This window comes from Zootoca vivipara, chromosome 13 (assembly GCF_963506605.1).
Source record: "Zootoca vivipara chromosome 13, rZooViv1.1, whole genome shotgun sequence".
NCBI classification, from domain to species: domain Eukaryota; kingdom Metazoa; phylum Chordata; class Lepidosauria; order Squamata; family Lacertidae; genus Zootoca; species Zootoca vivipara.
The window spans coordinates 43919438-43941538 of record NC_083288.1 but is presented as its reverse complement, the minus strand read 5'-3'; the positions used below and the strand labels follow the sequence as shown (position 1 = coordinate 43941538).

Genomic DNA, 22101 nt, shown 5'->3' with positions numbered 1-22101 from the left:
GACACCTAGCCACTTTAGAAACAATACATTTTTATTGTCTGAGGCAATTTGGTATGCATGGGAACCTCTTTAGCAGTGCACTCACAACCGACGGGTGGTCCCATCAGTAGTAATGAATGCAATGTGCTCCAGGTCTTGCTGAACTGCTGCTCCCATCATCCACCCAGTTCCATCCATTTCTTAAATGATTCAGTATATTTAAAGGACATGGTTGGATTGGTGATTAATGTGGGTTTAAGCCAGTATCTGTCCGCGTCTTGGGTCCCTTTTCTGCCTCGACTGGGCTAGCAGGACGGCTGGAACACCTTCAGCTTAATCCGGAAATCATGGACACACAATTGCATATTGTGAGCACCAACTTCAACTTCAATAAACGATGGATGCGGCAGTAGAGGTTTTATCCTCATTTTATTTCTACAAGCTGCAGCATATTTACAGGCTGTGTGAGTGTTACAAATCTTCACTCAGTCACTCAGTCATCTTATCTTTCCACAGAGAGAAACACACACTCTGACTGCAGGCTGCAGAACTCAGAGACAGACTCACTTAAAATAAAGATTCACCGCCCCCCTTTCTCACTTAGCAGATCATCTGATTCTCACAGTGGGAGGGGTGAAAATGCCAACATCCTCCCCCTTTTTATACCAACCATTGAGAGAATTTAGCACAACTGCAATTTCTTTACATATACATCCAGTTGTTCCTTGTTTACAACTTTAGTTAAAGCATCGGCAGGAATTTCTTTCCCTGGAATATAGGAAACTTTAACAACTCCTTCCTGTATACACTCTCTGGCGCGGTGCAATTTAATTTGCAAATGTTTTGTTATTTGTTTGCACCCTACTGATTGGATTAATGCTATGCAGGCTTTGTTGTCCTGATAAACTGGAATTGGACAAGAAACTTTCATTCTCATATTCTGGCATAGCTGTAACAACCACTCTATATTCATGAGTGAAAGGGTTAAAGCATTGAGTTCTGCTCCACATGAACTCATGCTCACTGTTGCTTGCTTCTTGCAAGACCAATCAAACAAGCACTGACTGTGCAGATAACATATGCCTGCTGTACTCTTTCCGTCAGTTGTGTCACTGCCAAAACTGGCGTCTGCATAGATTTCAAGACCTCCGGATTTTTGGCTAGAAAGTCTTAATTGATAATGCACAGTGCTCTTCAAATATCTGACATTTTAAAGCTTTCCAGTAATGTACTGTGGGCTGATTAACATATCTGCTGAGCAGATTTACACCAATGGCAACGTCTGGCCTTGAACATCTTGCTACAAAACTGAGCTTGCCTAACACACTTCAAAACAATGTCGTGTCAGAAAATACTTCAGCATATAATATATCACTTAGTAAAAAACAACAACTGTAATACTTAACTTCATTCATATTAGCTGTCTAATCAGAATAGCTATAGAATAATGTTGATGTATTTCTTTCAGTTTCAGAGTTTCACTGTCTTCAGTTGAAGTTCGGAAGGTGATGTGAACATTTGCCTCATTTGGTCAGATTGCCCTCTTAAAATAACATGCAACAATTTTGCAGCCCAGAAACAGAGCACAAGATAGCTGAAATAGTTTCATTTGGTCACATTCTCTGAATTCATTCACATTTTTGACGTTTCAGTGTTGAAAATTAAGAACAGTCATGGAACTGCAATTTCTTATATTATTTATATCTTTCTTTGCATTAGATGTTCTCTGGTGTTCAACTCAGGTCTCACAAGAATAATGTAGCATTTGGGGAAAAAGATGCAAGCGAGTAATCCAGCACCAGAAGCCAAGATGGAGAAAATCTCCACAGCCACCATGTATTTTCCTCTGGTGCTCAGGTAAGTTGGAATAAAGGAGATCCAAACACTGCAGAAGACCAGCATGCTGAAGGTGATGAACTTGGCTTCATTGAAGCTGTCAGGTAACTTCCTGGCTAGGAAAGCCACAGTGAAGCTGACAGTGGCCAGGAAGCCCATGTAGCTCAAAACACAGTAGAACATGTGGACGGACCCTTCATTACATAAGAATATAATTTCTTCACTCATTGATTTCATGTCCAAATCAGGGAATGGGGGAAAGGTTGCCAGCCAAACTCCACAGAGCCCTACTTGAACAATTGAGCCAGAGAGGACAATGGAATAAGCCAGTTTTTTGCCAACCCACTTCCTGATTGTGGATCCTGGCTTAGTAGCCATGAATGCCAAAACCACTGATATAGTTTTGGCCAAGATGCTAGAGAGGGCCACAGAGAAGACGATGCCAAAACCTGTTTGTCGGAGAAGGCAGGTTGCCTGCTTAGGTGTTCCAATGAACACCAAGGAGCAGAGGAAACACAAGAGGAGGGACACAAGGAGAATGTAAGTGAGGCTTCTATTGTTGGCTTTGACAATCACGGTGTCCTTGTGCTTAATGAAGATGCCCAACACTAGAGCTGTGATCAGAGAGAACAATAGTGCAGAGGAAGTTGAAATGATGGCTAAAATTTCATCAAAGCCCAGAAAGTTTGGAATCTTTGGAATGCAATTATCCTGGTCTTGGTTTGGATACTTATTTGCTGGGCAACTGATACATGTTTCCATGTCTGAAAAGACAAAATGAAATTAGAAAGACAATTCTTAAGAATTTTTGTCATCAGGAGTTCACCTAGATAATGTTCTTTACCAGGACAGCTTTCAAAACTTCTAGCCCAAAGACTTTTGCCTGAAATATTTCAGAAATAAATCTCATGCATCAAATGTGGAATTTCTACACAGAGGACATCTCTATGTGTTAGTGGCCTTCCTCCTCTTTCTTAGAATCACAAGGTGCTCTGTATTGAAAAGAGAGGAATATTACAGCTGAAATCTTGTGAGCCAAGACAGGTCCACTGAATGAGACATTCACTCTCTCCCCAAACTGCCTTCTTCTTTGTGGAGTGACCATCACTTCTATTCCATCAGAATATAGTAGAATTTGGATGTAAAATGTATTACATTCCTTTCTAATAATATTTTCTTCAGGATTTTTAAAAGATTATATTGTAAACAACGAGAACTGTACAGAAATCAATTTTTAAGCCCCACACCACAACAAAATTTTAAGGACTTCAGAGTTGGCTAAATAAATTGTTCAGTTTGATATATCTTAACGGGCACTAGGAGAAGGGGACGACAGAGGACGAGATGGTTGGACAATGTTCTCGAAGCTACGAACATGAGTTTGACCAAACTGCGGGAAGCAGTGGAAGACTGGAGTGCCTGGCGTGCTCTGGTCCATGGGGTCAAGATGAGTCGGACACGACTAAACAACAACAACATAACATTTCTCACCCTTTTCATTTGAGTACATCCCACTGGGACATGGTTCACAATCATAGCAACAAAATTTACTTTTCTCCTTCTTTTTCTTCCCGTAACCAGGACGGCAGTTGTCATTACATAGTGACTGAGGTGGCACCTATGCAAATATGTAGGAAGAATTTATTTTTTATGAAAATGAAGTTTCCATATCATATACAATAAAATATCACATACCAAGCAGAATGCAGGCAAGATAAGCTGGACAACAAATAGGATCTCTTAAACTAATATGTAAACATTTTCCCACAATCAAAACTAATTGTTCAAATAGAGATCCTCTCCATTAAAATACTATCCATTTACATATTAATTTCCTCTTCTTAAAGACTACTTTTCTCTCCAAGGAAACTGCACATTTAATCAGGTGCTAAGTGAAAAAAAATGCCTCATTTTTTTCATTGCATCACATTTCATTTGGACAACCATGAATGTTGGCATTTGAGAAATTTATTTCCTCACCTGAGTCAAGCCCCTGTGCCATTCAATCTGTCCATCATTAATGGTGAGCTCTTTGCCTGGAGGGGCCTGAGGATCCAGCCTTCCCACTTTGACCCTGATGTAGGATCTATTTGGGAAAGTGATCAAATTTGTAATATCAAAACCAGCTGCTAATTCTCCACGTTCATTTAATGTAATTTCATCCCCAGCAGAGTTGTTGAATGAGATCTTCTGTAGGAATGAGTGGAGCTAGGTGGAAAGAGAATCAAAAGGTCTATAAAGTATTATAACATTCTGATTAAGATTGTTCAATAGCTTTCCTAGATGGATTCAAGATCTTTATAACTAGGGATTATAAAATTTTAATTGAAAGTATAATTTGTGACAGTGTAGAATTGTGAGAACCATTCTTGTTTTCTGAAAATGAAGGAATTTATACCACACACACCACACATGGAGGAAAAGTTACATGCTGTCATGTTAAAAAGACTTCTTTTATGCCCCTTTTCCATTTCCATTTTTATTCAGTATTGTGCGATGATATTTTCTTGGATAATTGGGACCAGTCAGGGACATATTAAAATCTTTGCAGTTGCTTCTCCATGCCAATATATCACCTCTAAGAGGAAGATGGTCTAAGGATCATATCTGGAGTGGACATGACAACTGAGGGGTTTTAAAAAGTTAATATTATGACAAAACCTCCCAATGATTTGTGTTCTGCTTAAGGAGCATAGCTTGCAACTCAGTAGGAATCTTCTTTAAGATTTGAGGAGGCCATTCAAAAGTCTCCATAAAAGAAATCAGGTAGTATATGTTGAAGGAAATTCTTTGTAAGCAGGCATTTCTTTCACTTCCTGCTAAATCAAATGACTGCTGTCTCATTTTAGGCACACCATTGCTATTCTAACTTATCCTTTGAATACACTCAAAAGTGGATAAAAGAACTTTGGTCAGAAAACTCCATTTGAAGTGTTGAGTCTGGTAATATATTGTTAAAATGGATCTCCTTATTCACCTGGATAACAGGACATTTTAGAAGCAAATTTTCAGAGGTTTTGAACCATCTCTCTGGATGACAATATTTAACCTCAATACCAGTTAATTGAGAAGTTGCAGTTTGTTATTCTTGGATGCTGCCTCTACCCTTTGTGTTTTCTTTGAGGTATATTGGGACCTAAAATATACTTTTTCAAAATTGGTGTCATGGATAATTAGCTTTATGTAGTGCAATATCAAACTGAACAAAAGTGTAACTTTCTTGCTGCTTTTGCTGGTTGTTGCAGTGCAGAGAAAGCTGGTGAAAAGTTTTCAAAGTTTGGTTGGGTGAGCTTGAAACCTCTTAAGGAATTCAAAAAGGGAATGGAATTGCCTATTTCCTTTCTTAAGTTACTGGTAACATCACAAGGTGGCCAAGTGGAGAATGTGCTTGATTTTAATTTTCTTTCTCTTTTAGCTTAATGTACCTAGTTGTGTACCAAATGATAATACGAGTAATTTCTCACTCTCACATTGTCTTGGTGAGTGGGCCTGCACATTCCTATGGCCCTTGTGAACAAAGCCATCGGGAGTCTTGTACTCCCAGTAGGGTCACCCAAGCTGTTAAGGTCAAAGGGGAAGAGCTAGACAAAGAATGATCCAAGAAGTCCTCAATGGCAGAACAGGTGGGTGATAACAAGTGGTATGTTACAATGGCTGTGAAGGCTGATGAAGGCTGCAGCAGATAAGAATCTACAAGTCATCGTAATAATGCCATCGGAATAAAGCCTTATTGCGAAGACTGTGCATTGGTCAACGTGCACCAATCTACACACATAAAACAAATTCACACACAGGCATCTTCCAAAAACCCATCCCAAACCCCAAAAGTCCCATGGCAATTGCCAAATGGTAATGGGGGCAGGGCCATGAAATATGGAAGTCCTTAGTCATGAACTGGCACATGGGCGGTGGATACAGATTCAGTCGCTCTGACTCAAGGAATGAGGCAGTTGAGCAGCTCGGCAGCTGTATCCATGACTGAGCAGCCCTATTTAGAATCCACTCTGTTCACCCCAAAAGGGGACTAGAAAAGGTGCCCTAAACAAAGTGCCTCCCCCTTTCCCTGAGAGAATTAACGTGCCCAGTGGGGTCACCACCCAGCGGTCATAAAAGACAATTGAACTTTGGAAAATGGAATGTATAGACTTTGTCAGATAACACAGACAGTGAATGTCCTGAACGCAGAACTGCCATCATTGCAAGAGAGCTGCGACGTTTGAACATCGATATTGCCGTGCTCCACAATGGCTATCAAGGATAGGCAGGCATCAAAGAAGGAAACCAAGGCTCAAAATGAACACTCAAGTCCTTCAAGATCTTATTAAGTGGGATTGCTTCCAAGTGACTCTTAAGGACCATCTGTTTCAGAACTCTCTACATGGAGGAACACTGGACCAAGCTAAAAACACCCATTATTGCAGCCTGTGTACAAACTAGGTAAAGGTCAAGGTACCCCTGACCATTAGGTCCAGTTTCGGACGACTCTGGGGTTGTGGCGCTCATCTCACTCTATAGGCCAAGGGAGCTGGCATTTGTCTGTAGACAGTTTCCGGGTCATGTGGCCAGCATGACTGAGCCGCTTCTGGCAAACCAGAGCAGTGCACGGAAACGCCCTTTACCTTCCTGCCGGAGCGGTATCTATTTATCTTTTTTTTTAATTAAAAAAAACTTTATTTCAAATTTTAAAACATTACAAAGATGTTACAAATCATACCAAAAATTACCACTGTACATTCAAAACAAAACAGAACCTCCTCTCAACCTCCCCTCCCTCCCTTCCCCCCTCTGCTTCCCCCCACACTTTCCCGACTTCCATTTTCACTCTGTTACTCACTTGTGCATTTGTTTTTTATGCATCTCTATATTAAAACTAGATAGTGATAACTTAAACTCTAATTGTCTTGTATTTCTCTTCAGACCTCCTTCTCAACGCATCCTAGCATATCTTCTTTCGAACAATGCTTTCTCATATATTCACCATAGCTTTTCCACTCACTTCTTAATTCCTGTTTGGACTGGTTCCTTATTGCTGCTGTTAATCTTGCCATTAGAAGGTACTCGCTTAATTTGATAATCCATTCTATTTATCTACTTGCACTTTGATGTGCTTTCAAACTGCTAGGTGGACAGGAGCTGGGACCGAACAACGGGAACTCATTCGAACCGCCAACCTTCTGATCAGCAAGCCCTAGGCTCTGTGATTTAGACCACAGCACCACCCACTACTGGACCAAGCTAAAAACATCCATTATTGCAGCCTGTGAACAAACTATTGGATACCAAACCAAGAAACACCAGACTGGTTTGATGAGAATGACAGTGAGAGTGAATGCATGATTGACAAGAAATGGAAGGCCTTTCAGATCTGGCAAAGAGATAGAAACTGCGCCACTAAGAAAAAAACCCTATGCCAATGCTAAGGCTGAGGTTCAATGACGAACCAGAGAACTAAAGAACACCTGGTGGATAAAAAAAGCTCAAGAGATCCAGCGCTTAGCTGACACTCATGATGCACAGAGTTTCTTTAAAGCAACAAAGACCATCTATGGGCCAATAAATCATGGCATATGCACTCTACGCTCAGCAGACTGTATCACACTTCTAAAAGATAAAGAAGCTATTTGAGGACCAGGACATTCACAGGGAAACCAAAATGCTTGTTTACAAAGCAATTGTACTACCAACCTTACATGAAACGTGGACCACTTATAAACACCACCTCAAACTCCTTAAAAGATTCCATCAATGGTGTCTCCGAAATTTATTACGCATCACTTGGGAAGACAGGCGAACTAATATCAGTGTACTGGAAGAAGCAAAGATCACGTGTTGAAGCAATGATTCTTCAACATCAACTTCATTGGACTGGTCATGTTGTGCGGATCATCGTCTTCCAAAGCAAATACTCTATTCCAAACTTAAAAATGGAAAGCGTAATGCTGGTGGTCAACAAAAGAGGTTTAAAGACTGTCTCAAGGCAAATCTTTAAAAATGTTGTATAAACATTGACAACTGGGAAACACTGCCCTGCAAGCACTTCAATTGGAGAACAGCCTTTGCCAAAGGTGTCATGGGCTTTGAAGACACTCGAACTCAGGACGCAAGGGAGAAAGGTGCCACACTTCTCCCTCAGCACACTCAGCAATTCCACACTGTGATCAACTCCTGATCCAAAATTGGCCTGCACAGTCACTTAAGGACTCACTGTTAAAACCATGTTTATGGAAGACAATCTTACTCAGCTATTAGTGATTGCCAAAGAAGACGAGTAATAATATGACTGAAAGCAGGCCTAATTTCAATAGAAACTTGAACATGGCTGTGTAGGTCCCACTTTTGGTTGAAAGTGATGTATGCACCAGTGGGACTAGCTCCTCTCACATTGACCGATTCTTTTTACTCCAAGTGGGGAAAAACCCAGTTAAATACTAAATTATTAAATTTGGGGTTTTCCATCAGCGATATCCTAACCCAAGGATACAATAAAGCAAAAATGAATATTTCACAGAGAATCAGAGATAACAAACTAAAAAACCACTTAGCCCTAGCTGATCCCATGATCAGGACAAACAGATTGGCGCTGGTACTTCCTCAATATATGACAAATTTGACTATCCTCAAATTTAGAAGGGCATTTATGCAAGCTAGATTTCATGCATAGCTGCCAAGTTTTCCCTTTTCTCGCGAGGAAGCCTATTCAGCATAAGGGAAAATCCCTGTGAAAAAGGGATAACTTGGCAGCTATGGATTTCATGTCCTGCCTTCTGATCTATTTCTTCACGGCAAGTAGATCTGTCCATGTAAGAGCGGTCAAACAGAAACAGTGAGCCACGTTCTCTTCCTTTGTAGATTTTATTCAGATTTCAGCTCATCCCTCATATACCTGCTTGTTCAAAAAGTGCCAGGGAGGATAAAGGAATACTATTTAAATTACCTCCCGTCCAACTAGAATTTGTATGTCACTAGAAATGTAGCTAGATTTGTGCAAAAGTCATAAGTAAAAGAAAGCAAAAGGTTACACAGCTGCACAAATCGTCATAAACTGGTACTGTTCTTAGTTAAATCTTTTATTATTTTAAACTCTTATGGCGTTTTATTCCACTGGACATGTATTTCAAGTACACTTAACTACTATATTGATTTAGTTACAGGTAGGTAGCCGTGTTGGTCTACCATAGGAAAAATAATTTTTTAAAATCCTTCCTGTAGCACCTTAGAGACCACCTAAGTTTGTTATTGGTGTGAGCTTTCGTGTGCATGCACACTTTTTCAGATACACTGAAACAGAAGCCACCAGACCCTATGTATAGTCAAAGGGTGGGGAGGGGTATTACTCAGAAGGGGGGGGGAATGGGTGATTGACTGATAGGTGTGGTAAACCTGTTGACGACTGTTAAAGAACTGCAACTGGTCTTACAGGAAAAAGCAAGGGGTGAGATGGCTAGAACGTGTCCAGGAGGGCAACCAAAATGGTCAAAGGCCTGGAAACAATGCCTTATTAGGAACCTCTTAGGGAGCTGGGTATGTTTAGCCTGGAGAAGAGAAAGTTAAGGGGTGATATGAGAGCCATGTTCAAATATATAAAAGGATGTCGTATAGAGGAGGGAGAAAGGTTGTTTTCTGCTGCTCCAGAGAAGCGGACATGGAGCAATGGATTCAAACTACAAGAGAGAAGAATCCACCTAAACATTAGGAAGAACTTCCTGACTGTAAGAGCTGTTCGGCAGTGGAATTTGCTGCCAAGGAGTGTGGTGGAGTCTCCTTCTTTGGAGGTCTTGATGGCCATATGTCAGGAATGCTTTGATGGTGTTTCCTGCTTGGCAGGGGGTTGGACTGGATGGCCCTTGTGGTCTCTTCCAACTCTATGATTCTATGATTTTTGACTGTTAATGACTGCAATTGGTCTTACAGGAAAAAGCAAGAGGTGAGATGGCAAAAAAGGCTTTCTCATGTAAAATGAGATAAGAATCCAATGTCTCTATTCAGACCAGGTCTCTCCATGTTTTTAAGTTGGGTAATAAGTTGCAATTCAGCAACTTCTCTTTCCAGTCTATTTCTGAAATTCTTTTGTAATAAGACAGCTTATTACACAGTTACTACCCGCCCCAAAGCTTAAACAATTTTCTAATCAAATGCCACTTGAAATATAGGAACAGCATTTATTCCAACTCTTTAAATATATGCTGTTATTTACCCACTATTTATAACTAAATACCAACTCACATAAAATATCAAGGCAGTGCACAATAGCAAATACTTTGTAAACCAAACTCTTTGTGACGGCAGACACTACCTTCCAAGGCTCTATATTTTGAGGAGATTGTCTGCTTGCAGCTTCCATTCTTCTGCGGTTGGATCCAGCCAAGTGTCTATGTAAGGCATGTGCCAAAGCATAGACAGCATTATAGATACTGTAGCTGTGGCTGGTCATGCTCATTTCAAACAATGGTGCAGGAAGGCTCTCCAGCATTTCCGCTCCGGTACAACGCTTAGCTTTGTATATTGACTTAAATGAACAACCGAATGCTTGTTCCCAGAAATCTGTGATAAAACCATTTCCATCTGCCAAGGAAGGATTTACATTCTGCAGAAAGTATTGGAAGCCATGAATTTCCTTGGAATGAAATGCAAAGGAGATAGCACCATGGAACATTTGTATATCAATATCAACAACAAGTTTCTGAAAAATATTTATAACAAAATCCATTTGAGCTGTGGTAATCCATACTTTTCCTTCAGGCAAATTATTTTTGGACTGAGCAGCTATGAGCTGGGCTAACTTCATCATGCTTAGAGCAAATGACAACCACATAATAGATGTACTTTCTCCATATACAACAACTGCGTTTGCTGTGCTTCTCATGAAAGCTGGCAAAACAAAACTTGTGTCACGCACCATATCAAACATGTTACCAGTGTAACGGATATGGTATTCAATTCTTTCTGTTAATGCTGAACAGATCTTATTCTTGAAAAGCATTGGTTCAATGGTATTCAAGAAACGTTCTCCAGCTTCATTAGCAGGAGTGATGAGCCCAACCCATTTCCATCCAAAATGCAGAAGCAACTGGATAATTCCCTGGTACTGAAGTCTTTCATTAGGAACCATGTGGTAAAAGGAAGGGAACTTAATTTGATGATTTGTGACTGCTTCAAATGAACCATACGAAGTCTGTAAAAAGAAAAGCCCAAGCATTCTGAGTGAAAGAATTAATAACAAACCTATTAATCCCATATATCTCCAATAGGTACTGATTTCATGGGGGGGGGGAAACCCCCACACTTACATAGAAAATAAAAACACAATCTTGCTCATTCCCCTGCCCTGTAGATATTAATTCCCATTATTACGGAATCAAAGCAGATTCCTACCTGTAGATGTGACTTTACTTCAAGTATAGGAGAGCATTTACTCTTTTTTGCAGCACAAAATAAAATATCAGTAAAATACAAAAATACCATATCAATCACATCAAGCAAAAAACAAAAGAACTAAAATGAAATTAAACAATACACAACACCATATAATACTGGCACTGCTAGAAGTGTCTCCCAAATGTTGAATGATAGAACAGTAACTAGAAAACATGGTTTTCAATTATCCGTTGGATGTGAACATTTTGCAGAAACAGCATACAGTTGTTCCCCAGAAAAAGAATTTCCCAATTCTTATGGAAAGCATTCCTAGTTAACATGTGCTGAGCTTATATGATCCCATGATAATAATTTAATAATAATATTTATCCCACATATCCCAAATTTACTGTGTTTTGCCGGGGGGGGGGGAGAGAAATACCCACTTCCACTTACATAAAAAATACACAAGCAATCTTTCCCATTTCATATGGAGAGCAATTCTAGCTAACATGTCCTGAGCTTATATGATCCACTGATAATATTTTCCAAGGATGTTATATGTTCACATCTGGGTACCCCATTTACCAACCTGGCACCTTTGAAGCAACTTTCCTTACACGCAATAAGCACACAACCTTTGTAACCTTGCCCCTCTCATGCACATTGTTGGAGACCCCCATGCTATAACATCAACAAACCCATACATTTCAGTCCCTTTCACTTGTCCCTGTTACACCACTCCAAATTTATGAATCAATGTACTCCTGCTGGAAAGAAAGCTGGAGAGTGAATTATGGTGTGAAATCTCAATTTTCTGATAACCATAATATTCATACCTGTGGAATTTTGTAAAGACCCAAGATGTCTGCCATACACGAGGTGACCTCAGAGCTAAGTCCCCCAATGACTCCTATTACATTTTCTTGGTAGCCACATTTGTAGTTGGGGACAAAGGTATGTGAGTTAAACAGCAGATCCAGAGTGGTGCGGTACGTCATTTTAGCATCATAGTAGCTGTCATAGATGTGGAACCCAAGCGTGAGATTGGGCAAGACCTTGGGATTCTCATTGATCTCATCAATCGCAAACACCAGGGCAAGGATGTGCTGGTAGAACTTTGATAACACCCTGTGAATAAAGTGGCATTCTTTCACGAGGGAAATAAAAGTCAAGATCTGAGAGATACAGCTTTCAGGCTATTGGGATATAGAAAAACTATTAAGACTATATTCTTTCTTTTGAGCAATAGACATGACCAGTTTATTTTTCACCTTTTTTACCACCTTTCAGCTGTATCTCCCTAGTGTTAGTCTGCCATGCAAGCCAACAACTAGAATGCAGGTAGTGTAAATGTCTGTCATCTGGCCATGTTACCATTTCTCTGGCATCAGTAATGATGCATGAATGAGCTATCCCAGGAGCTCATTCCTGGTCAGTCAGCACCAGTTCAAATGTCATAGATTTATCAGTGAAATTAGGTCATTTTTTGTTGTTGCCCAAATTCAAATCACTTCATTCATTGAATTTCAGTTGTCATTTTAATGCTCATACATCCAGTTTGAAAGATACACTTGGAGCTCTTCGCAATCCATTCTTGTTATAACCAATCTGAACAATTTGGTCACATCAATAAACTTGACTGCTTCACTTCTTTGGTTTTTATGCCACCCAACTTCTCCTTCTCTTACTCAATTCTTTCTTTGCAGAATAGAATCACTAAATCTTAAGGATTCCTAATGTCCAAGTGAGAGTGTAGACATGGCTTGTATGCACAAATGTTTCTCATACAGTCTATCAAATCTTTCAAATCAATGCAGGCTGTCAGATCAATGCAGTTCTAAAACTATTCATTCAAAGTATATTTCAGTCAAATATTAGAATGTAAAGCATGAATGAAATAATATTGAGAACTATTTACTTACATTGGGTGGTCAATCAAGACTTCAGTGGGGTGTATATTAAATAAAAAATTGGGGAGGAAGTAGCGAATAAGAGATGCTATCTCACCAATGACAGGGTCACCTGGCTCATACCACTCATGTGGAATAGGTACAGGATTAGTTGTAGTAAAATTAGCACTATGCACTCGGCACACCATGATGGGGAAGAGCAAGAGAAGCAACAGCAGCATGATTCTACGCATGGACTCTCCTTTGCCTCTCTACAATATCATTATTATAATCAGCCTGATTTGAACAGGATGGATTTGAGGCAGCAGACTCTTCCAATTCAGTGCTTAAAGGGACATTCACGCATCTTATCATTAAACCCTGTCACAAAGACCTGCCTTGAATGGTAAATAAGATGAAGTGATTTGATATATGACCTGTACAATCACAGAACCTGGCCTCTCTCTCCTGCATTATTATAACTGTCTATGGAACACTGGGAGACTATAAACATTTCAGACTTGCTTGCTGATTCTCCCTCCACCCTGCATTCTGCCTTTCAGAGCTTTGGCTTGGTGAATTAATTATTGTAATTTTAATAATTACAGGGGAGACTATCACTTCTTGCAATTTTTTAAGGACTCCATGGTGCATCATCCTTAGCAGAACTGCCAAGTAAACATATTTATCACCCCAGCGAGTTATAGATTAGGAATGGTTCTCTAAAGTCATTTAGTCCAACCTTCTTGCTGATGCAATACACCCACAGTTGCTAAACCATTGATAGACAGGCACCAGCCATTTCCCTTAAAAAAAAACCTATCTCAAAATACTGTATTTTTAGAGGTGAGCCAGTCCTAGCCTTCCCCCAATTTTCTAATTTGCTACTACTGGGGCTCCGGACTCTCTCATGTATGTAACTTTGTTGGGACACTTTTGGCCACCCCACTAACTGGATCTTGGGAACAGTGCTGGAACTGTTCCAGCACATAGAGACCCTGGGAAATGAAGTAAACCATGACACCTAGCCACTTTAGAAACAATACATTTTTATTGTCTGAGTCAATTTGGTATGCATGGGAACCTCTTTAGCAGTGCACTCACAACTGACGAGTGGTCCCATCAGTAATAATGAATGCAATGTGCTCCAGGTCTTGCTGAACTGCAGCTCCCATATCCACCCATTTCCATCCATTTCTTAAATGATTCAGTATATTTAAAGGACATGGTTGGATTGGTGATTAACACAGTGCAATTTGTTTATGGGCTTCTTTGATGTCGTAAAAGGCACATTGAGAGTGTCAGTGGACAAGCAATCTGGGACCTGATTGCTGGATTCTCACCATCCTTTGGTGCTTTCCTGAACAAAAAAGTGAATGTATATATTGCCAGACTGGCTCCACTTAACTGTCTTTAACTTCTGTAGCTTCTGGACTGGCACAGCCACTGGTTTGGTTGCTAGTGCAATTTGGCACAGGATTAATAACAAGGCCTCAGACAAAATTAAACTAGAATTCAATACGCTTTACTAAAGGGACGACAGAGGACAAGATGGTTGGACAGTGTTCTCGAAGCTACGAACATGAGTTTGACCAAACTGCGGGAGGCAGTGCAAGACAGGAGTGCCTGGCGTGCTATGGTCCATGGGGTCATGAAGAGTCGGACACGACTAAACGACTAAACAACAACAACAAAGGTTTCATTTTCATTTTTTTCATTAGGTTTTCACATAACACATTTTAAGAACACCATATGTTCTGCCTGCTTGTCCTCGATAAGGGTTTCCTGTTAAAGGATTCTGGGGGTGTGGATCCTGTTCAAAGCCTGGACGTGGGTCAGGGCCATGCCACAACCCCAATGGGGACCCTGTGGGGTGCCCTGATTTGACTGACGTATATCAAAGTGCTCCCCCTACTGGTGGTTTACCCTTAGTATGACTCCATGTAGACGGGCAGGAGTCGGTATATAGCCAGGTTTCACCCAATGCCTAAGCCAAACCACTCACATCTGTAACCAATAAAGTTGTGGCCTAATTTATCCCATTAACCTAAAATATCTGCATCCGTGTGTTTATTATCTGAGGGAACTACTGACCCGGGGCCTTGGCATGCAATTAGAGTCTCTTAGTCTAGCAGTAAATTTAGCCATCTAAGCATAGTCCAGTAGTTTGTTGATCCATTCTTCTTTTGTGGGTATTGCTGTTTCTTTCCACTTCTGCACATATAAAATCCTTGCTGCAGTTGTTGCATACATAAACAATTTTATCATTATATTTTTTGTAACTCTGGCCCAATCAAACCCAGCAAAAAGGTTTCTGGTTTTCCCTCTATTGACATTTTAAATCCTAATTAGTTCATTATTCATCATTTCCCAGTAAGCTTTTGCTTTCTTACAAAACCACCATATATGAATGAAAGTTCTATCAGCTCATTTACACTTCCAACATTGATTATGATCATTCTTATACATTTTGGGCATTTTAACCAGTGTTATATACCATCTATAAACATAGCTGCCAAATCTCCCGTTTTCCCCGGGAAATCCCCATTTTTCCAGCTGTTCCTGTTTTGGTTTTTCCCCGGTTTATTCTGGCGCGACGGTCATTTTGGAACTGGGCGGAGCATGCTCAGAAGCGACTTTTGATGCTGCTTTGCCCAGTTCCAAAATGGCCGCCGCGCCAGAAGTCGCACTGCAGCCATTTTGGAACTGGACAGAGCAGCATCAAAAGTCGCTTCTGAGCATGCTCCACCCAGTTCCAAAATGGTGGCAGTGTTACTTCCGGTCTGCTATTTCCGGCCCGGTCCTTTATTTCTCTGACAGCAACTTGGCAGGTATGTCTATAAATCATTTTCATATCGTTTTCTTTTAACCCACTACAGGGAATAAAGTTAAGATTGGTTTTCCACAACTTTCCCCATATCGCCATTTCTATATTGTGCCCTAAATCAAGAGCCCAATGTATCATTGTTAATTTACCAACTCATCTTTTGTTTCCCTTTCAAGCAACATCTTGTACAATACATAAGTTTGTTCGTGGTGTAGAATAAATACAAATATATATTAGAAAGGAACACCCCCCCCCCCGGTGGTAGTCCCCAGTTGAAGCTATGAGGAAGAAATAGGGCACATATAGAGGTTCATTATGCTTTAAGGGGATGGAATGTAAAATGAAAAGTAAAGAAGAGACAAAAGAATGGATATCAGATTGGTTTCAATATCAGCAAATTTATGAATACTTTAAAAAGATTCATTTAAAGGTTGCATTTTCATGATGCAGCAATAGAAATTTAGTTTCTGAAAAAGGAAAAGGAAACTAATTTTGTGACAATTTGAACAGTTAAACAAGAAATGAAAATAGCAAAATGCTTCCTACTAAACAGTGCCTAGTTCTGTTCCCTAATTCAGACGTCCTAATCTGCCTGACAGTGCAATTTATATGTATTATTTCATAGAATCATAGAATGGTAAAGTTGGAAGAAACCCCAAGAGTCATCTAGTCCAACCCCCTGCAGTGTAGGAATCAAAGGTTAGGTCATCTAGCCCAGCCTCCCAAGTAAGGAAAGAGATTGATAACTTAAAAATAAAAAAATAAAAAAAATCCTTCCAGTAGCACCTTAGAGACCAACTAAGTTTGTCATAGGTATGAGCTTTCGTGTCATAGGTATGAAAGCTCATACCTATGACAATCTTAGTTGGTCTCTAAGGTGCTACTGGAAGGAATTTTTTTATTTTTTGTTTCGACTACGTCAGACCAACACAGCTACCTACCTTAAAAAACAAAAACCCATTTATATATAGGCAGGCATCATTTCTGTTCCTATAATACCTTGCTGGAGTTCCCTACACTCTCTCACCTAGGTGACACCAATCAGACACTGCCATCCATCCCACTTGCTAGATCTTGGGAACAATGCGAGAGTCTTAACCATATCCAGTTGTATGGACCCTGGTTTATATGGTCCAATCACTTTAGAAACCATACATGTGTGCTGTTTGAAGCAATGTGGCATGCATGGGGATGTCTCTGCCATTATTCTCTCACACTGGTAAAAGATATAATTTAGGAGAATGACAAGATGGTCCCATCTGTGTGAAGTAGTGATAGACAAAGTTGTTTCCCCTGAATGTTGGTGGATTACAGCTTCCATTATTGTTGATAATAATGGTCAACTGAAAGCTGATGGGAGCTGTAGTCCGGCAATATCTGGAGGGCAACAGATTGGCTCTCTTTGGTGTAAGGAAAAGTGGGTTGTAGAAAAATGCTTTATCTCTGGTGTGACCTTCATCAGTCAGGGCTGTGTCCTCTGAGCATGGAGCATCCATAAAACAAGAACAACCATTTCCTGATTCCTATGCCTACCCTATGCCAACCCCAAAATGAGATTCAATGAGTTTAGATGTCCCAGCTCACTCTGAGAGTTGTTAAATTGGTTTGAGGTGTGTTTTTGAGCACTGAGTTTCTAGTGCAAGGCCCATGTGATTTCCAATTTGGAGCACTTTTGAATGCTCCACTCCAATTGGTTTGTGGAGGTGCAAAGCGGGTGGGTAGTTGTGTGCATATTATGAATTCAGTAAATGAATACATAGAAGTTGGGTCTTCAAAATGAGTCACACAAATAATGATACATGTTTTAATGGAATTAAAGTACACAGGGAGCTGTTACTTTCCATTAATTTATTTAAATAATTCATGTATGTAAGAGGCATAGCACTTCCGGTTTGGCGCCAGACTTCCGGTTTGGCGCCATTTGCGATCGGCGGAGGATTTTCGGGGCTCCGAAGTCCCCAGCGACCCAGAGGAGGGGGGGAGTCGCGAGGGCACCGCGACCCCTCCGAAAACCCCTGGATTTGGCTTTCCGGGACCGTGGGAACCCAGCTGAGCTCCGTGGAGTCCCGTCCGCAGCCCGGACTGCGCCTTTTGAGGTGTGCTGAGAGCTCGCGGAGCGGGACAGAGCCTTGGGACGATTGCTACCTCTGGGGAGCAACGCTCCGTGCCGTCGACAATTTGAGCGTCAGATACCTCCAAATTGACTCAAGATTGGACTTGTGAGTAAAATTTGTTGGATTATTAAGAAGAATTTATTTGGTCTGGGGAGGGGAATCTAAAAAGGAAACAGAGGTCGTTTCCCCCCCCCCAACCGAGACAAAAGAGCAATTAACAAGCCCACAGCTAAAATGCTGGATTGGGACTCTAAAAATCACTAAAAAATTAAGCTAGACCCTTCCCTGTGGGGCAGAGCCAAGGGAAGGAGAATTTTTGTAGATCTCTGCAAAAAAAAGTTTGAATCTGGGAACGAACCCTCCATAAACCTGAGGGCGAAAACCCTGGAAACAAAAGCCAGCCGATAGAGCGCTTCCATCAGCTAAGAAGATATTTAACAAAACAAGTATGTGAGCTGTCAAATTAGATGCGGAAATATTAGAACTTTGGGACAAGACTGCTTTAATTGGGAAAATTCAAGTTGGACTTTACAAATAAATAAATAAATAAATAAATAAAGGATTTGGAACCTGCGCCATTTTGGAGAAAAGAAACCATGCCCTCTTCATTGTAATTTGAGAACACAAAGGAACTGGATAGACACAACAATGACTTCCCAGCTGGGCAAAGAGAAACTGCAACTTTTGTTACAGCTTGTTCAAGAGCTGGGAGAAGACGTTCGGAAATACGGGAGGCAGATACAAGGTCTCAAAGAAGTGCTACAAAAGTTTTCCCCAAACGATACTTTGAATCTGCAAGATGAGATAGAAGAGCCTCAAACTGAAGAACCGGAGCAACTTATGAGAGAAGTTGCAAAGGACATTGACTCTACACAGACGGCTTCAACTCGGAATGTTGGTCTCTCAGTGAGAGAGGGAGTCCAGATTCCGGTCAAGGTTATTCAGATAGAGATAGAAGTTGGGAGAAAGCTATGGGTTTGGGGGAGGGGGAAGAGAAGAAAGCTGGGAAAGAGAGGTGGAGAAAGAGAGTTGTACAACAGAAGGAAAAGTGGAAAGAGGGAGGGGGTTTGGAGTGGACAAGGCATGGAGTGGGGTGAAAAAATCAAAATGAATTTAGACATGGGATGTCTAAAACGGTTTGGAAACGGATTGTAAAAGGATCTGGCCAAAGTTTGCAGGAAATCGCCAAGCAGGGGAAGGAGGGGGAAGTTTAAAAAAATGTTTTAACAAATTAAATAGTGATTTCAGTATGTAATAAATTGGGAATATTTTTTAGTAAAATTATAGGCTAAGGAGTTTAATTTAGGGATTTGATTGAATATTTTTGGATAAAATTTTATGCAAGATGAAAATAATTGGTTAAGTAATAATTAATATTAGGTATTGTATTAGAAATGTGAAAATTGCTGAAGTGGGGTATAAAATGAACTCGGGGAGGGAGGGACGGGGAAGCCAAAGTTAGGATAATGAATATTAGTTAAGATCTAAAGAATTTATTTTTTTCTTTTTCTTTTTGCCAGTTGGGCTCTTTCTTTTTATTTCTTTTTTCTGTTTTTTTTCTTTTTCTTGTGCCTTTTTTCTGTACTGTTTTTTGATGTTAATAGATTATGTTATCATGATGTGAAAAATGGTGAAATGGAAAATCTTTAATAAAAATTATTTGAAAAAAAAGTAAGAGGCATAGCTGGATTAGTAATTAACACAGTGTAATTTCTTAAGGGACTTCTTTCATATGTGATGGCATGTGCTGCAAACCACACTTTTAGAGAGTCAGTGGGTAAACAATATTCAGTTCTAACTACATACCCTCCAAAATTTCTCCAATGAAAATAGGGACATCCTACCAGACCCTCCAACATTTTTCTGATGGTAATAGGGATGTCCTAAGGAAAAGCAGGACATTCCAGGATCAAATAAGAAACTGGAACAGCTTCTGTAAATCTGGGACTGTCCCTGGAAAATAGGGAGACTGGAAAGGTCTGTCTGTCTGAACTTTTATATTGTTCTCAGGGGTGCTGACTTGCCCCCTGCATTGAGGGGGTGCAGTCATGTAATGTGTCACATGATGCATCATGTGATGCTGCCTGGCATGTGCCGGGCAGGGGCGGGACGCACAGAGGGCAATCTCCATGCTTGCTTGTCCCAGCCTCCACCCTGCTGGGCTGCGGCCGGGATGAGTGAAACAAAGATCATCTGTGCTTGTCCCATATACCGCCCGGCTGCTAGGCTCCCAGGCAGAGGCTGGGACAAGCGTGGGTGGCCTTTGCTTCACTCACCCCAGCTGTAGCCTGGCTCCTGGGCTCCTGGGCTGCCAGGCTGCAGCTGGGACAAGCAAAGTAAAGATCTCTGATGCTCGTCCCAGTTGCCTGGCTCCTGGGCTGCCTAAATATTGGGGGGGGGGCTCTGCCCCCTGCCAAAAAATATTGGGGGATCTGAATTCCCCTCCATGCCCTATACCTGGTGTTACTGATTGTTCTTGAGTCCTTACTATAACAGAAAGTGAATATCTTCATTGCCTAATTGCCCCCACTTAGTGGTCTTAAACTCCTGTAGCTTCCACAGCCAACCATATACACTGGTTTGGTTGCTAGTGTAATTAGGCAGAGGGTGGATAACAAGGCCTCAAAGTTGAGCTAAAACATAATTAGCTTTTAATACAGGGTGTTTTGTAATGTGGCAATAGAAACAATGACTGTGAAGAGATCTTTAAAGAAAGAACTTTATTTTAAAACAGTTGAGCAGTTAAACCGAAGAGCACAGAAATATAGCAAGACTATTACCACTAAACAGTGCCTAGATCTGGTCTTTGAATCAGACAACCTATTCTGCCTCACACTGATATTTATATATATCTTATTTCTCAACCTTCTGGCCAATCAGAAGCATAGTAGAGTTCTGCTTAGCTTCCCATTAGTCCCAACTATAGCTGACTCTCCTGTGTATTTTTATGTATCTCATAAGAAGTGTTTCAAGGAAAAAATAATTATATGAAAAACAAACACGATAAGATAGGTGACAGCCATTCATGAGTAGAAAATACTTCCATGAGAAGAGAAAGGAAGAGTCATAGGTCACCAGCATCTTCTTGTGCCGATGATCTAGCTGCAGGTTGAAAGAGAAATCAGTCCTGTGGTTTGGGGTACAAGGCAGGGAGGAGAATCAGGAGGTATCAGGCTTTTAAAGTCTCTGGGGAAGACATACCCGATGATCAGATATGTTTCAGAGTAAACCCAGCTTTTCCAGCCCAGTGCCAGCTCCCAATTTTGCACAATAGCCCCAGATCAGGTAGGTAGCCGTGTTGGTCTGACGTAGTCAAAACAAAATAAAAATCATTCTAGTAGCACCTTAGAGACCAACTAAGTTTGTCATAGGTATGAGTTTTCATGTGCATGCACACTTCTTCAGATACACTGAAACAGAAGTCACCAGACCCTTATGTATAGTCAGAGGGTGGGGGGGGTATTACTCAGAAGGGTGGTGGGAATGGGTGATTGGCTGATAGGAGTGGTGAACCTGTTGATGACTTTCAACATACCTATGACAATCTTAGTTGGTCTCTAAGGTGCTACTAGAAGGATTTTTAATTTTTATTTTGTTTTAGGCCCAGATCAGTTTGCGTCATACAATCCAAACCGGGGCAAGTCATTGCTGCTCCAACTCAACATGAATTATCCAGAATCCTCCCAAATAGATTGAGCAACCCTCTCACTCACTATAAGGCAGATTCTGATGATCTCCCTCCCCCCCCTCTGCAGTTTTGTAAGAATCCCAAAAACTGCTCAAGAGAATTTCAGAACATCATGGGGAAAATATGGGGGTCACCCTGTGGACGCAGGAGAAGAGTAAAGGATGGCCGTTGCACAAGCAGACTTTCACTCATGCAATGTTGGGTATCATATATAGCTTTATTCCATCACAGAGTGCCAATTCATTTACACAAAAAATGTTCCTATGCTAAATACAGAGAACATGATAAAAAAACTTATATAATTCATCTATTCAGATACCATTATTTCTCATACAAGCACAGCGAAACTGAACCTGGGCAGAAAGACTAAAGAACCTAAGTCTCAAAATAAATGACAATCTCATCTACCAT

The 22101-nt window shown here is 40.7% G+C and overlaps 1 protein-coding gene across 1 annotated transcript; it reads right to left on the bottom strand.

Moving 5' to 3' along the window:
• Nucleotides 1–1677: 1677 nt before the first annotated feature.
• On the bottom strand, nt 1678–13270 carry LOC118095581 (vomeronasal type-2 receptor 26-like). The gene is made up of 6 exons (XM_060281325.1): nt 13095–13270; nt 12009–12300; nt 10712–10987; nt 3796–4023; nt 3307–3433; nt 1678–2579 (listed from the first exon to the last, which is right to left on the bottom strand). Exons 1-6 carry the CDS (start codon nt 13268–13270, stop codon nt 1678–1680), a joined length of 2001 nt encoding a protein of 666 aa, XP_060137308.1.
• Between the last annotated feature and the right edge of the window lie 8831 nt (nt 13271–22101).